Raw genomic sequence first — 16,277 nt, 5'->3', positions numbered from 1 at the left:
ACCGTTTTTAACTGCTCCGTTAACTTGATGAAAAGAGACCAGGATATCTTGTTGACACAGGGAGGCAAATTATGGTACTTCACTACTTTCTGGAGTCCTGTTGGGTTTGCAGGCCACGATAAGGAGAAGGTAGTTTGTCATGATTGGTATACACAATTTCCGGGAGGTGCTTTACTCCTGGTCTTGAGATGGAAGGCAAGAGGGTCACTGTAAAACTGCTGCCCCGTTGTTGATCTTTGACTGCATCTCAAAAACATGGCTGGTAGTCAGATAATCCTTGACCTTACGACAGGGGTGAAATGCTCCCGGTTCGGACCGGCTCGCCCGATCCGGTAGCGATGGCGGCAGGTGGTTCGGAGAACCGGTAGCAAAAATCCATGCGCCCTCCCACCATGCTCAGCTGAGTTGCACAATCATCAGAGGCTTTTTTTTTTTACTTTTAAAAGCATTTTTTCTACAACCTCTTCCGACAAAAAATGCTTTTAAAAGTAAAAAAAAAAGCCTCTGATGATCGTGCGGCTCAGCTGGGATCGTCAGAGGCTTTTCAAAGCATTTTTTCTGCAAACTCTTGGCTGCAGAGGTGGTAAAAAAAATGCTTTGAAAAGTCTCTGACGATCCCAGCTGAGTTGCCGGATCAGCAGAGAGGCTTTTCAAAGCATTTTTTAAAAAGCCTCTCTGACAATCCCAGCTGAGTTGCCTGATCGGCAGAGGCTTTTCAAAGCATTAGAAAAAAAATGCTTTGAAAAATTAAAAAAAAAAAGTTGGCCACACCCACCCAGTCACATTACCCCCCTCCATCAAGCCACGCCCACAGAACCTTTAGTAACACATTTTACATTTCACCCCTGCCTTACGGCCACAATTAAGATCAGAAATTTTGGTTGCTAAACAAGGAAGTTGTTAAATGAGTGGCACTTGATTTCATGATATATATATATATATATATATATATGTATTTTTGCCACGCTTGTTAAGTGAATCATTGAGATTGTTAAGTGAATCTGGCAGTGAATCCTGCAATCAAGTGAATCCAGCTTCCCTCCCATTGACTTTGCTTATCAGAAGCCAGCATGGCAATCATGTGCTTATAAATATATATTGGTTGCCAAGCGCTCAAATTTTGATCACATGGTCGGGGGAATTCTGCAACCATTGTAAGGGTAAGGATTGGTCATAAGCCACTATTTTCAGTACTGTTGAAAGTTTGAATAATACTTGCTGAACTAATGGTTGCAAATCAAGGGCTACCTGTTTTGCTGGACCCAAGGCAGGTAACAACAGTAACAGAGTTGGAAGGGACCTTGGAGGTCTTCTAGTTCAACCCCCCCACTCAAGCAGGAGACCCTACACCACTTCAGACAAATGGCAGTCCAATCTATTCTTAAAAACCTCCAGTGTTGGAGCACCCACAGCTTCTGGAGGCAAGTTGTTCCACTGATTAATTGTTCCAACTGTCAGGAAATTTCTCCTTAGTTCCAGGTTGGTTGTCTCCTTGATGAGTTTCCATCCATTGGTGCTTTGGAGAATAGCTTGACTCCCTCTTCTTTGCGGCAGCCCCTGAGATATTGGAAGACTGCTCTCATGTCTCCCCTGGTCCTTCTTTTCATTAAACTAGACATACCCAATTCCTGCCACCGTTCATCCTATGTTTCAGCCTCCAGTCCCCTAATCATCTTTGTTGCTCTTCTCTGCACTCTTTCTAGAGTCTCCACATCTTTTTTTATATCATGGTGACCAAAACTGGACATAGTATTCTAAGTGTGGTCTTACTAAGGCTTTGTAAAGCAGTACTAACACTTCACGTGATCTTGATTCTATCCCTCTATTAATGTAGCCTAGGACTGCATTGGCTTTTTTGGCAGCTGCTGCACATTGCTGGCTCATTTGTAAGTGATTGTCCACTAGGACTCCAAGATCCTTCTCACAGTTACTACTGCTGAGCTAGATCTCACCTATTCTATACCTGCACGTTTGATTTTTTTTCTTGCCTCAATGCAAAACTTTACTTTTCTCTACATTGAACTGAAGAGAGTAAAAGGGATTACTCTCTGGGTAATGGGATTGGTTCCAGGCTGGGAAAAAAGCAGCAGGCAAGTTCCTTCCTACTAGAAGTATCATGCCTAACAACCTTCCCCATTCCTGCTTTTAGCTCTCCCTTTAAATTCAGGGCTTGTCACAGGAAGGATCAATGTCTGCTGCCGACTTCAACTCGTTCTCTGCCAGCCGCCCTCCTTGTCTTTTTCCTCCTCTGACCCGTTTCCACCTTTTGCAGTGTGGGAAAACTTCCCTCACACCATAGACAGGCCGTCAGGATGCAAGCGATGCTCTTTGTGTGCCAGAAACCCACAAATGAAGAAAACGACAACCGAAACAAAAATAAGCAAGCTAGGGAAAAATTGCTGTTTGAACAAAAGCAAAATGGAAGACGCAGTTCATCCAATCAATCTGTGTTCGGTCCTTGGTCAGAAAGCAAAAGAGCATATCTGTTGAACCATTTTTGTAAAATCGAATGGTGCTCATAAATTATAGACTCTTAATTAGGACATTCAAGGAAGACCCAACATTCAGGCTTCAGGACATTGGGATTCCCCTAATCTGGAATCCGAAATATTTCTGAACCTGAACAATGTGAAGATGTGTGGACTTCAAGTCCCAGAATTCCTCAGCCGGCATGGCTGGCTGAGGAATTCTGGGAGTCGATGTCCACACATCTCCAGGTTGCCCGGATTGAGAAATGGTGCCCTAACCAAACTAATCAAATGCCCCCCAAAGATAGGAAAATCTTTGGAGGGCATTTGATTTAGTTTGTTGAAGAGAAGGACTAGGGGAGACATAGCAGTGTTCCAATACCTCAGGGGTTGCCACAAAGAAGAGGGAGTCAAACTATTCTCCAAAGCACCTGAGGAGCCTGAGTGGCGTAGGAGGCTAATGCCTCCTACTAAGGCAGCATTCCAGAATTCCCAAGCCAGTCATTGCTGCTGAGGAATTCTGGGAGTTGAAGTCCACAAGTCTTAAAATTATCAAGGTTGGATGCCCCTGCCATACAGGATGGAAGCCAGTGGCTACATGGGAAGGGCCACCCCACAGCAGACAATCTAGCAGGTTTTTTTTTCAAAGTCTCTTTTTCTACCTGAGGTGGCATCTATGCATGGAAGATCTTCTTCCATTTTCCCATTTTTGATGTTCTGAAGCATTCAAAGACCCATAAGCTGATTTGTTGTGCTCAATCTGAAATTGTGGGTGATCCATCACTGGAGGTTTTAAAGAAGAGATTGGAAAGCCATTTTTCTGACATGGTATAGGATCGCCTGCTGGGGGATTGAACTAGAAGACTTTCAAGGTCCCTCCCAACTCTGTTATTCTGTTAACTGTGAGTTTGGGAGTATATATATTCCTGCTTTGACACCCATAGTGACATTAACAAACCATAATGGAGCCACTAACAATAGCAACATGGCATACCAAATGTGATACATGGCCAATATAGCAGTGATCGCCTTCACACAATGCATTTAATTAAATTAATCCACACAATACTGATAGTTCTTGATTTAAGACCATTTATTCAGCAGAATGAAGGGGAGTTATAATCCCTGCCCAAAATTATGGCTGCTGCAGTGCCTCCATGGTCCCCCATGAACAAAATTCGGGCACTTGCCAATCCTTGGCAATGAATTGGGGTCGGTCCCAAAATGGCGCCTCTGGAACAGAGCCTCCCAAAATGGCGCCCGCCTCTTCCTACAGAGCATATAGCAGTGTTTCCCAATGGTAGCCATTTTAAGATGTCTGGACTTCAATTCCCAGAATGTCCCAGCCAGCACTGGCGTATAGGAAAGCCACATGGCGGGTCAGATGATAAGTGGACTGAGTCGTCATGGGTGGGAAGGTGTGGGTCCCAGCAAGGTGGAAATCAGCCCCAAGGCCTATAGGGACCCAACAGAGCACAGGATGTCTCGGGTTGGGGGAGGCCCTGGGAGGACTACATGTGAGCTGGCAAAGCATCCCTGGCCTGGTCCCTCACCTCCAGGCACTCTGGGCTGTATTTAATGACCCACACTGTCACTTAACGACTGCAATGGGGAGAGCAGGAATTGTTAAACGAAGTAATCACGTGGGTGCTTCACATAACAACTGCCACGACTTACAACCACAAGGGGCAGGCTCCATTACAATAGTACATCAATGGTACTACCTGTACCATTTGCCATAAACTATCCACACCCAACACGCTAAATCATACAAGAAAGAGAGAGAGAGAGCTCAAAAATTGCTCTGTTGTTTGTTGCGTTATGTATTCAAGTTATATGTCCGCCTACTTGATTTATGATTCATGGTAGTGAACAGCAGGTGATAAAACATCAAAAACTCAAAGGTTAACCCTAACCACAGTTAGCATGCATACAGAGATCTAGTAGGTCTTTCTTGATCTGATAAGAATGTTGCATGAATCTATCCACCGTGGGCCAATCAATCTGAAGAAGTCACACACCTACATGATCCCTAATCGCAGATGCCTAACAAATTAAGAAAGATGATCATGATCATCACGACAACGACAACTTGGTAACGCCTTTTCTGATTAACAAATGTTATTAAAACGCAGAAGCTCCTGGTAGTGTGTTTTTTTATTTTCCTTCTTTGCCACCATATCAAAAATATGGATATGTGTCTGAACGCAATAGGAATGGCTAAGATCTCAACTCATCCATCGCAAAAATTGCACTGCTTGGAATAGTGCAGATACAACAACAGTATCTATTGTAGCACTGTAGGAGGACAGAGTCTATAGCAGACCTGGGCATTTTACGGGCCATATCCATCCCTTTAACTGTCCCAGTCCGGCCTTCATTGATTCATTTTTATTTTGAAGGGGACTGCTATTTTTGTTTTCAATTTACATATGTGCATTGATGTGGTACCTATGCACCTTCACAGCTCTGTTGGTTCGGCCCTCCATCGCAGTACCAGTTTCTCACGTGGGCCCTTGAGAAAATTAATTGCCCACCCAGACAAAGAAAAATAATCAGGCGTTTCTGCCTTTTAATAACATTTGTTAATCACAAAATGTGCTACCAGACTCAACGCTTTTTGGAAAGTATCTTTAACTATTGTAGTTCTCTGGAAAGGAGTTGATAGTTACAACCAGGGTCTCCAACCTTAGCAACTTTAAGACTTGTGGACTTCAACTTCCAGAATTCCTCAACCAGCAAAGCTCGCTGAGGAATTCTAGGAGTTGAAGTCCACAAGTCTTAAAGTTGCCAAGGTTGGAGACCCCTGGACAACTACCAAAAACCAAGTCAAAACCAGTAGAGTAGAGTAGGGTAGGGTAGGGTAGAGTAAAGTAGAGTAGAGTAGAGTAGAGTAGAGTAGAGTAGAGTAGAGTAGAGTAGAGTAGAATAGAATAGAATAGAATAGAATAGAATAGAATAGAATAGAATAGAATAGAATAGAATAGAATAGAATAGAATAGAATAGAATAGAATAGAATTCTTTATTGGCCAAGTGTGATTGGACACACAAGGAATTTGTCTTTGGTGCATAAGCTCTCAGTGTACATAAACTGTATACCTAGAACAGTAATAATAATAATCATAATAACAATATCAAGAACAACAGCAGCAATGATGATGATGATGGATAACTGAAATCTCTTTGTGCAAACGAATTTCAGTTTTTGATATTTACCTTATTTCGAAACTCATTGGATAAAATAATGGCTTTTAAATAAAATAATCAAATAATTCCGAACCCATAGGCTTATCTTCACAGGGTGTCCCCAAAAAGAATTAAAGACAGTGACTGCAACTATGTGACTTCCCCTTTTGTGTATCTGTCAAAAAAACGACTGGCATTGGTTGTGTGGTCAGGGCCACCATCTTGATTTTTCATTGTCCTCATTTTATGACATTTGGGACCAGAATTTTCCATTGTTAAGCAAGATAGTTGTTAAGTTACAATGTTATGATCTCTTTTTTCTCTTTTTCTTTTTTTGCCATGGTGGTTAAGCATGGCAGCTGTGAAGTGGATCATACAGTCACTAAGCAAACCTATTTTTCCTCAAATATTGACTTTGCTTGTCACAAGCTGGCTGGGAAGGCCGCAAGTGGCAATCACATGACCTCCGGACGCTGCAGCCATCATAATAAATACATGCTAGTTGTCAAGCGTCCGACTTTGGATCATGTGACTGTAGGAATTCTGCAGCAGTCGTAAGTGAAGCTATATTTTCAAGCAGTCGCTAAATCAGGGGTGAAATGCTCCCGGTTTGGACTGGATTGCCCGATCCGGTAGCGATGGCGGCGGGTAGCAAAAATCCCTGCGCTGCCCCCACCCCCATGCCCAGCTGAGCCGCGCGATCATCAGAGGCTTTTTTAAATTTATTTTTAAAAGCATTTTTTCTACAACCTCTTTGACCGAAAAAAAAAAAAAAGCTTCTGATGATCACCCGACTCAGCTGGGATCGTCAGAGGCTTTTAAAACCATTTTTTCTACAACCTCTTCGGCCGAAGAGGTTGTAGAAAAAATGGTTTTAAAAGTAAAAAAAAAAAAAAAAAAGTTGGCCACGCCCACCCAGTCACATTACCCCCAAATCACGCCCACGGAACCAGTAGTAACGAATTTGAGATTTCACCACTGCACTAAATGGATGGTTGTAAGTCACCTGTACAGACAAACACATATGCCCACAAATACTCATCTTGTTAAACCAGAAGTTAAGGCTAACTAAAACCTTGGTTGAAAACAATTGAACTTTTTGGGGTCTTTTGGTTTGGTTTCATTCTCGCAATTTCTCTTCAAGATAAATGAATCTTGTGCGTCAGGAATGCAGAACGAAATGTGCTTTTTTGAACCACTCAGTCTAGACTTTTTGCATAGTTCAGTGTTGAAAACAATGGCTGTAGCCTTTTGTTAGGCCAGGGGTGGGCAAATGTGGCTCTTTTACAACCTGTGGACTTCAACTCCCAGAATTCCTGAGACAGGAATTCTGGGAGTTGAAGTCCACAGGTTGTAAAAGAGCCACATTTGCCCACCCCTGTGTTAGGCCAAGGACTTAAGAATAGTCTTCACATTAACTTATAAAATAAATGAATGTTTTCTGAGGCTGTTTATACATCTAATATATAAACAAACTCAGAAGCAAGGTTGAGGAATATGATCTTGGTGTGTTTTTCTGTGGGTTTGGGAAAAACAAAGTAGTCATGTACTATATTTACTCATGGAAAAGCCAAAAAGTTTATTAGAGGCCAAAAAAATGCACCAAAAAAGCACATTTAGCTTGTCTGTTTATTGATTTTCTGAGTCCAGAACATTTTACATTAAAAAGAGAAGTATAACATTTAAAACTAGTGCAACCATCTAAACAAGGAAAACTATGTGACAAACATAAAGATTAAAACGCAGAAGGAATTTAAAATACTTAATGTGACGTTATATAGCCTTTGAGGCCCACAAAGTAGGAAAAGGACTACTTTCAGCTTATCTGCGGAAGGGCTTTATCCCTGAAATTATATATATATATGTGTGTGTGTGTGTGTGTGTGTGTGTGTGTGTGTGTGTGTGTGTGTATATGTATATGTATATGTATATGTATATGTATATGTATATGTATATGTATATGTATATGTATATGTATATATGTGAGTGTGTTTTTCTATCGAAGCACCTGGTCTACCCCAGCATGTGGGAGGGAGCATACTGCATCCCTTTTTTAACCAAAATACCATTTTAAAAAATGCATATCCGCTGGTGGCACATTTGCCATGGAATTTTGGTAAAAAATAAATAAATTGAGGGTTGGCTTATCCCACAATTGGATGGGCTTATATGCAACTATATACAGTAGGTATGTTAAGACTGGTTGTGTTGTGGTCCGCCAGCAGCCTGCTGAGCTGGCAGCAGAGTCGGACAGTAAGGAGGCTGTGGAGGAACCTGGGCCAGTCCTGGAGTCTGGGGAGGGTTCGGACGAGGGCTCTGCGTCGGAGGCAGAGATGGGGCCAGGGCCATCTGGAAGTTACGTGCGGACTCCGGAGTCTCCAGAGTCGGACATCAGAGAGGCAGAAAAACAGGGGGAGACTGTTCCTAGTGCGCGCATGTGCAGAGCTGCCAGAAGCCAAGAACAGTTAAAACAAAAGGGACGACTAGGGAGTAAGGCTTGGAGATGATTGGCCCTTCCCTTAAAACATAAAGGAAGGCACGTGGGCCTTTGCAGGAAGCAACGTTATGGATAGTGTCGGTTTGTGCTTTGAAGTTCCGTTTTTGACACTGTGTTTCTGTGTGGCCTTGCCAAGATAATTGCCAATTAGGTCTTTGGCAGCGTGTCAAAGAAGATAAAGATGGGTGTTTACCAGCCTTATCCGAAGGACTGTGGCAGACTTCTGTTGGACTATTTATAAACTCTTAGTGATTCAGCACGTGCTGTGAATGAAAGGAATTCACAGCCGTTAAAATAAAAAAAGGGGGGGTTTGGGACTAATTGTGTGTTTTTTACTATATCAGGAAGCCTAGGTCAGAACAGGTTGTTGTTGTTTTTCATTTTTTTAAAAAAAGACAAAACATCACCAATGGGGAAAAAAAACCCAGAGGAAAGCCACTTTCCCCCAGTTCTACTTATTTCATAGGGTTGTTGTCACTAGGGAAAATTGAAAGACACGGTGCTTCATATACTCTCCTTTTCCCCTGCAGGAAAGATAGAAATGGACAAAATGGCTGCTTGCATCCATGCAGTGGAGATCAGTTTTGCTATGCAATTGTCTCAGGATGTGTGTGTGTGTGTGTGTGTGTGTGTGTGTGTGTGTGTGTGTGAGAGAGAGAGAGAGAGAGAGAGAGAGAGAGAGAGAGAGAGAGAGAGAGAGAGAGAGAGAGAGAGAGAGAGAGAAATTGGCAGACACGGAGTGTAATTCCAGTCAGCCATTTATGGCATGAAAAGTTTGGTACATAATCTCAGGAAGCTCTTTGGTGGACAGAATGCTTTGCAATCTTTTTAAATAGTTTTTTGCCAAATCAGTGAAAGAATATTCTCTGTATACAGGTGGTCCCCAACTTACAATCATTCGTTTAGTGACCATTCAAAGTTACAACAGCACTGAAAAAAGTGACTGATGACCGTTTTTCACACTTAACGACAGTTGCAGCATCCTCCCGCCGGTCACGTGTTCGAGATTCAGGCGCTTGGCAAACTGACTCCTATTTATGACGGTTGCGGTGTCCTGGAGTGATGTGATCCCCTGACTAGCAAAGTCACTGGGGAAGCCAGAGTCACTTAACAGCCGTGTTACTAACTTAACAACGGCAGTGATTCACTTAACAACCTGTGGTAAGAAAAGTCGTAAAACGGGGCAAAACTCATTTAGCGACTGTCTCACTTAGCAACATAAATTGTGGACTCATTTGTCATGTGCATACCATTGTATGCAGTCAGTCCTCAACTTTCAACCATCGCTTAGTGACCATTTGAAGTTACAACAGACCCCTCAAAAGCTACTCACAATTTGGTTCCAAAGTTCCAGCGGCCATGCACCCACTCACCCCAGGACCACGTTTCGGGTACTCATCAACCAACCTACATTTATTTGCAATGAGCTGTAGTCACACAATCCCCGTTTTTACCAGAAACTGGTGTTCGCTTGCAGTTTCCCTCAGAACCCAGTCCATCGCAAAGAACGGGTTCGCTTACCAACTGCCGTGTTCATGTAGCAACCATCACAAAAAAAAAAAAATCCTAGTAAAATGAAGACACACGATGATCCACTTCACAACAGTCACAAATTACAACCATAATTGCTGGGCTCGGTTACAGTCACAAGTTGAGGACTACCTGTATTGCTTTCAGATAGGAGACAAGGGCTGAAGATCACATCACTATGTACAATGGTGAAATCTAAAATTTGTTACTACCAGTTCTGTGGGCGAAGAGGTTGTAAAAAAATGCTTTCAAAAGGCTCTGACGATCCCAGCTGAGTTGCCTGATCGGCAGAGGCTTTTTTTCTTTTAAACGCCTCTGACGATCAGACAACTCAGTTTGGATCGTCAGAGGCTTTTAAAAGAAAAAATGCCTCTGCCGATCAGGCAACTCAGCTGGGATCGTCAGAGGCATTTAAAAGAAAAAAAAGGCTTTTTTTTTCTTTTAAATGCCTCTGACGATCCAAGCTTTTTTTTTTACTTTTAAAAGCATTTTTTCAGCCGAAGAAGTTGTAGAAAAAATGCTTTTAAAAGTAAAAAAAAAAAAAAGGCTCTGATGATTGTGCGGCTCAGCTGGGCATGGGGGTGGGGCAGGGATTTTTGCTACCGGTTCTCCGAACCATCCGCCTCCATCGCTACCAGATCGGGCGATCTGGTCCGAACCGGGAGCATTTCACCCCTGACTATGTACTAGTTTAATTGGCTGAACGTAAAGAGTGCATTTCTTCAAATAGATTCAAGCTTGATTAGGTTTTTGGTTGCTTGGCAGTGAGGATTCAATTTCAATCCCTTCGGTTTTATCTCTGCTTGAGTATAATTATACAAATCCAGCAAAGGACTTAAAGTATGATGGGGAGGTGAGTTTGGAACACGAAACATCTCAAGAACTTCCTTCTAGTGGAGAAACCCAATGTCTGCTTGGTGGTCAAAGAGTTCCACCACTGGAAGTATTTGGTCTTCCGCCCTGCTAACTCGTTTCCCCCTTATTGTCTTTTTATAGGGACCTGCTCAGGATAGGGGTGACGCTGGCAGGACATCAAAAGAAGATCTTGAGCAGCATACAGGACATGAGGTTACAAATGAACCAAACTCTGCCAGTTCAGGTTTGACCACGGAGGACTCTGCCTTTGGAATGGATTCCCCCTCCCCTGAGGGTCACTTCCCTAGGATTCTAGTTTGCGGTGCTGCCCAGCTTCCCGAGTTTGAGGAAGGGGGGTTCTTCTCCATCCTCCCCACCCACCCACCCCGATATCGGGGCGGGGAGCTTCTCGGTTTGCCAACAGACCTATGGCAGAATGGACTAGGATGACCCCTAGCTAGATTAAAAGACACTCCCGGATCTGCAAGAAGTCGCCTTCCTCGTTTTGGCTACGGCGTTCTTGAAGCGGTGCGCCGGCAATTCAGCGTCTTCATATTGAAGACAGGTTACCGGGGAAGGAACCATAAAAGGCCCTCTCTGCACATCGTCCCGTTTTGTTCACACAAACAGCCGTCCCCCCTACATCTGCCTCCAGCGGTGCCATGGAGGACTTTCCGCTTCCGTGGGCTTTCCCGGTTCAGAGATCTCACGCGGCCTTCCTTTGGCATCATCACCAACCAGAAATGTGGCCTTTCCCCCTCCTCCGTCCTGGCGCAAGAGGAACCCCGGTTGCCCCGAGCCCAACGAGTGACGTCGTCGTCTCTGAGAGAGTCGCACCCACACTAGGACCATGGAACTGGCTGGACATTTTCCTCTCCGTGGCCTTGACAATCGTGTGCCATCCTGGGGCCATTCGGAGCTGACACAAGATGTAATTTTCTGCCGGGGGGGCGGGGGGGTTTAAAAGAGCCGGCTGCTTCTTCTTTGGCTTCGGCACACCGGAACTGTGAAGTCGGTGATGGCTTCAGGACAGGACTGTTGAGCGATTTTGCTCTCTCCCTCTGGCGTTCCGGGGGCCTTCCCGTCCTAGGGCTTGCCAGCCCGAGTTTGCACAAAGATCACACAGATGGACAGCCAGTGGAGGCAGCTTGCCGGCCCAGCGGGATTGAAAGGAGGAAAGGCTGTGTGGAGAAGAAGGGGGCGGGGGGGGCGGGAGAGGGAAAGTGCATCCCAGGCCTGCCTCCCCGTCTCATTTTATGCCTCCCCCCCAATCTCATTTTCTTGACACACGCTGTGATTGCTGCCAAAAAAAAAAAAAAAGACTGGATCACTTCCTTTTTTTTCTTTTTTTTTCTGAACTTTTTTTTTTTGGTTTTTGGTGGTTTCTTTTTTTGTTTGTTTTGATTTTGTTGTTGTTGTTTTGCTTTTGCTTTTCTTTTCCAAAAGCCTCTGCAGGCCTGAGCCGTAGGGTAATGAGGCTGCCTTGTGAAGCTGGCAAGCTTGCATGTGTAAGAGTGCGTATACTGGCCATCTGGACTGTGCGCCATGGCAGAATAAAGGCAATAATAATTTTAATGAAGTTTCTTTGGAATCCGTCGTCTTTCGCTTTCCCTCTGATCTGCAGTACCTCGTCAAATCCTGCCCTTCCCTTTTGCCTTTGTACAGTCCTCCCTCCCTCTCTCTCTCTCTCCCTCCCTCCCTCCCTCCCTCTCTCTCTCTCTCTCTCTCTCTCTCTCTTATCTTTCAGAAGAGTGGAGTGTAATCTTGCCTTTCCATCTCCCAAGTTATAAATAACCAGGCACCAGGAAGATGTTTTACCAGGGGTGAATTGCTCCCGGTTCGGGGCTCTGGAGCACGGGTGAGGCTCGAGAAAAGGGGAGGGTGAACACGCCCCCACCACCACCATTATGCAGGCCGAGTAGGCCATGCCCACCATGGCCATACCCACCCAACAACCGGGCAGAGAACTGGTTGCTAACATTTTTCAATCCCACCCCTGCTCAGAAGCCTGTCCTCAGTGTAGACTAGGGGTGACATGCTCCCGATTCGGACCGGATCAACCGATCCGGTAGCGATGGCAGCGGGTGGTTCGGAGAACCGGTAGCAAAAATCCCTGCACGCCCCCCCCCCCCCCCCAACCATGCCCAGCTGAGCCGCACGATCATCAGGCTTTTTTTTTACTTTTAAAAGCATTTTTTCTACAACCTCTTCCGACGAAAAAATGCTTTTAAAAGTAAAAAAAAAAAGCCTCTGATGATCGTGCGGCTCAGCTGGGATCGTCAGAGGCTTTTCAAAGCATTATTTTCTGCAACCTCTTGGCCGAAGAGGTGGTAAAAAAAAATGCTTTGAAAAGTCTCTGACGATCCCAGCTGAGTTGTCTGATCAGCAGAGAGGCTTTTCAAAGCATTAGAAAAAATGCTTTGAAAAGTTTAAAAAAAAAAAAAAGTTGGCCATGCCCACCCATTCACATTACCTCCACCACCACCAATTCCACTCCCACAGAACCGGTAGTAACAAATTTTACATTTCACCCCTGTGTTTTACATATTCTCTGTGACTGTGTGTTTTAATCTTGTCCACTTGTCGCCATAACTTTGAATTTGCTCTTCATTCCTCTATGGCAGAGGTAAGGAAACGATGGCCTTTGAAACGCTCCGTCTTGAGTCTGTTTGGAAAGGAGAAATGTAGTTTCTTGAACAAAAGTGGATGTTTCCAAGTCTAAATTATTTGAATCTCGATGTTTTGCATATCCCTTGCGTGACAGATTTGGATGGATGGATGGATGGATGGATGGATGGATGGATGGGCTCATTTCCTCTGGATCAGGGGTCTCCAACTTTGGCAATTTTAAGACTTGCGGACTTCAACTCCCCACAAGTCTTAAAGTTGCCAAGGTTGGAGACCCCTACTCTGGATTACAACAAGCAAAATTAGAGGGTGAGATTTGTGCTGAAAGACAGGAGAAACTGAAGCCAGAAAGTCTTGATTTTGCGATTCTTTTGACCCGAATTATGAAAGTGTGAGACCCCTTCGTTGGATCCCAAAATTGTTTTTAAGACTCGTGCCACATTCCTTACAGATGAGATCAAGGTATGGGGGAAAAAAATACCTGATAGACATTCAATCTAGCTGGATTCTCTTCCTTTCACATTCCCAATTTGGCGGAACTCATCCTATCCTTCCACTTGGGGGTTTCTGCATTCAGAAAAAAAAGTGGACACTTTCCTTGTTTGTGAATTTCCATGCATTCCAGAGAGAAAGAATGGCAAAAATGAGAAGTCCTACTCCTCGTTTTCCATTCTTTGTGTAATGACAATCCCCCCCGCCCAGTTTCTCAACTTCCTTGAAGTTGGGGGAACCATTCCTTGAAGCTGGTCCAGTCCCCATGTGGGGGGAAAAATAGCATTTTAAAGTCCATCTGCCATTTCTCCTGTTTTCTGCCTTGACTGCCTGGTTTCTTCTACCTGAGTTTAATATAGAGGGAAAAAAGCAGGGGTGAAATCCAGCAGGTTCTGACAGATTTCGGAGAACCGGTAACGGAAATTTTGAGTAGTTCGGAGAAACTGGCAAATACCACCTCTGGCTGGCTCCAAAGTGGGGTGGGGATGGAGATTTTGCAATATCCTTCCCCCAGGATTGGGAAGGGAATGGGAAGTTTGCAGTATCCTTCCCGCAGGAGTGGGGTGGGAATGGGGATTTTGCAGTATCCTTCCCCTGGAGTGGGGTGGGAATGGAGATTTTGCAAAATCCTTCCCCTGGAGTGGGGAGGGAATGGGGACTTTGCAATATCCTACCCCTGGAGTGGGGTGGGAATGGAGATTTTGCAATATCCTTCCCCTGGAGTGGGGTAGGAATGGGGATTTTGCAGTATCCTTCCCCTGGAGTGGGGTGGGAATGGGGATTTTGCAGTACCCTTCCCCTGCCATGCCCACCAAGCCACACCCACAGAACCAATAGTAAAAAAAAAAATGGATTCCACCACTGGAAAAAAAGCAGTTGGTGCACACTCCTGTGGAGCAAAGCAGATCTGTCATTGCGATCATCCATCATCATGCGTTTCATTCACCTGACACTCTGCAGATGGTTTTTTTCTTTCCTGGCATCAAAGAGGCTGGTTGCCTCTAATGCAGGAAGGTTAGGGAACGATGGCCCTTTTATGACTTGTGGACTTCAACTCCCAGAATTCCTGGCTCAGGAATTCTGGGAATTGAAGTCCAAAATGTCAGAGTGGCAATTAATCCCATTCTGCTTTTGGGTAATTGCACCTTGATTAGAGAATGGATCGTGGCCTTTCCTTGCAAGTATACCTTAAGAAAATAAACCGAGATATATTTTCTAAGAAAAACTCATTTATTTGTTATAAAGAAAATAAAACATCTTACTAGCTAATTAATTACATCTTGGCAGCGTTTCTGCCGGACCTCTCTTGGCCGGAGAACAAAGAAAAGATAGAAGAAAGTGAAAAAATGTGGACATGCGCAGTTAGCTTAGAGATAAGAACTTGGCAAGGTACGGTAAGTCTGAAAGTTCAAAAATAAGAGCTCATCTGGTAAATACAAAAACGCAGTGACACAAAATTCATAAGAAGGCCAGAGTTCCCCAGCTCTGCTCTAACCAGAGATGATCCTACTTACACAGCTACTTTGGGTACGTGATATGGCAGAGTGCTAGATTAGACCAGGAGTTTGCTAGGTTTGACCAGATGACAAAAGGAGCATCGTGCTGAAATTCCTAATTTATCCCACATATGATACAGGTAGTCCTCGACTTACAACTAGTCGCTTAGCAAACATTTGAAATCCACCTCAGAAAGGTACTTACCAGACAGTTCTGAAGGTCCAACAGTTGGAAGCCTCCTTCCATTGGCAGTTGTTTTAACGGCTGGTGTGTTGACACAGTGGTTAGAATGCAGTATTGCAGGCTAACTCTGCTGACTGCCAGCAGTTCAATCCTGATTGGCTCAAGGCTGACTCAGCCTTCCATCCTTCCGAGATCAGCAAAATGAGGGCCCAGTTTGTTGGACTCTGTACAGCTGACTCTGTAAACCACTTAGAGCAGTGTTTCTCAAACTTGGTAGCTTGAAGATGGGTGGACTTCAACTCCCAGAATCTGGGAGTTGAAGTCCACCCATCTTCAAGCTTCCAAGGTTGAGAAACACTGGCTTAGAGGGTAATGTGTCTCATTTGTGGCATTCTGGAACCAGTCTAGGTTTACAGCTATTTGCAGCATCCTCTGGTTATGTGGCGGCAAATTACGCTGTTTTCACTGGGAATTTTGCAATTTTTAGCGAAGACGCCCCATAGCGAACATGAGATGTGCTTAATGACTGCGGTGATTGCGTAACCAATGGTGTGGTGGCACAGTGGTTATTTTATTTATTTATTTATTTATTTTATTAAATTTCTATACCGCCCTTCTCCCGAAGGACTCAGGGCGGTGAACAGCCACAAGATAAAACACATAAATACAAAAATTTAAAATAAGTTAAAAACGAATTAAATAATTTGGCTGAATTTAAAATACCCAATAATTTAAAACAAATTAAAATTTACATTTAAAAAGGGGAGAAGATTTAGGCCAGGCCAGCTTGATGAAATAAAAAAGTCTTAAGTGCGCGACGGAAGGTGCGCAGATCCGGGATCCTCCGTATCTCCGGGGGGAGCTCATTCCAGATCGTAGGTGCCCCCACAGAGAAGGCTCTCCCGCTAGGGGCCGCCAGTCGACATTGTTTGGCCGACGG

General features: G+C 44.2%; 1 protein-coding gene across 1 annotated transcript in view; it reads left to right on the top strand.

The window, feature by feature from the left end:
- The window catches only part of EPHB3 (EPH receptor B3), a 146,335-nt gene extending 135,548 nt beyond the window's left edge, over positions 1–10,787 (top strand). Inside the window, exon 16 of the mRNA XM_070946165.1 lies at positions 10,679–10,787. Coding sequence (XP_070802266.1) covers positions 10,679–10,787 — 109 coding nt within the window. The remainder of the gene's footprint in view (positions 1–10,678) is intronic.
- Positions 10,788–16,277: the final 5,490 nt, after the last annotated feature.

This window comes from Pituophis catenifer, unplaced genomic scaffold (genome assembly GCF_029215685.1).
Source record: "Pituophis catenifer annectens isolate HBS135680 unplaced genomic scaffold, rPitCat1.0.hap2 SCAF_6, whole genome shotgun sequence".
In the NCBI taxonomy this organism is placed as follows: Eukaryota; Metazoa; Chordata; class Lepidosauria; order Squamata; family Colubridae; genus Pituophis; species Pituophis catenifer.
The sequence above is the reverse complement of the archived record's forward strand: the minus strand, read 5'-3'. Positions and strand labels throughout refer to the sequence as shown.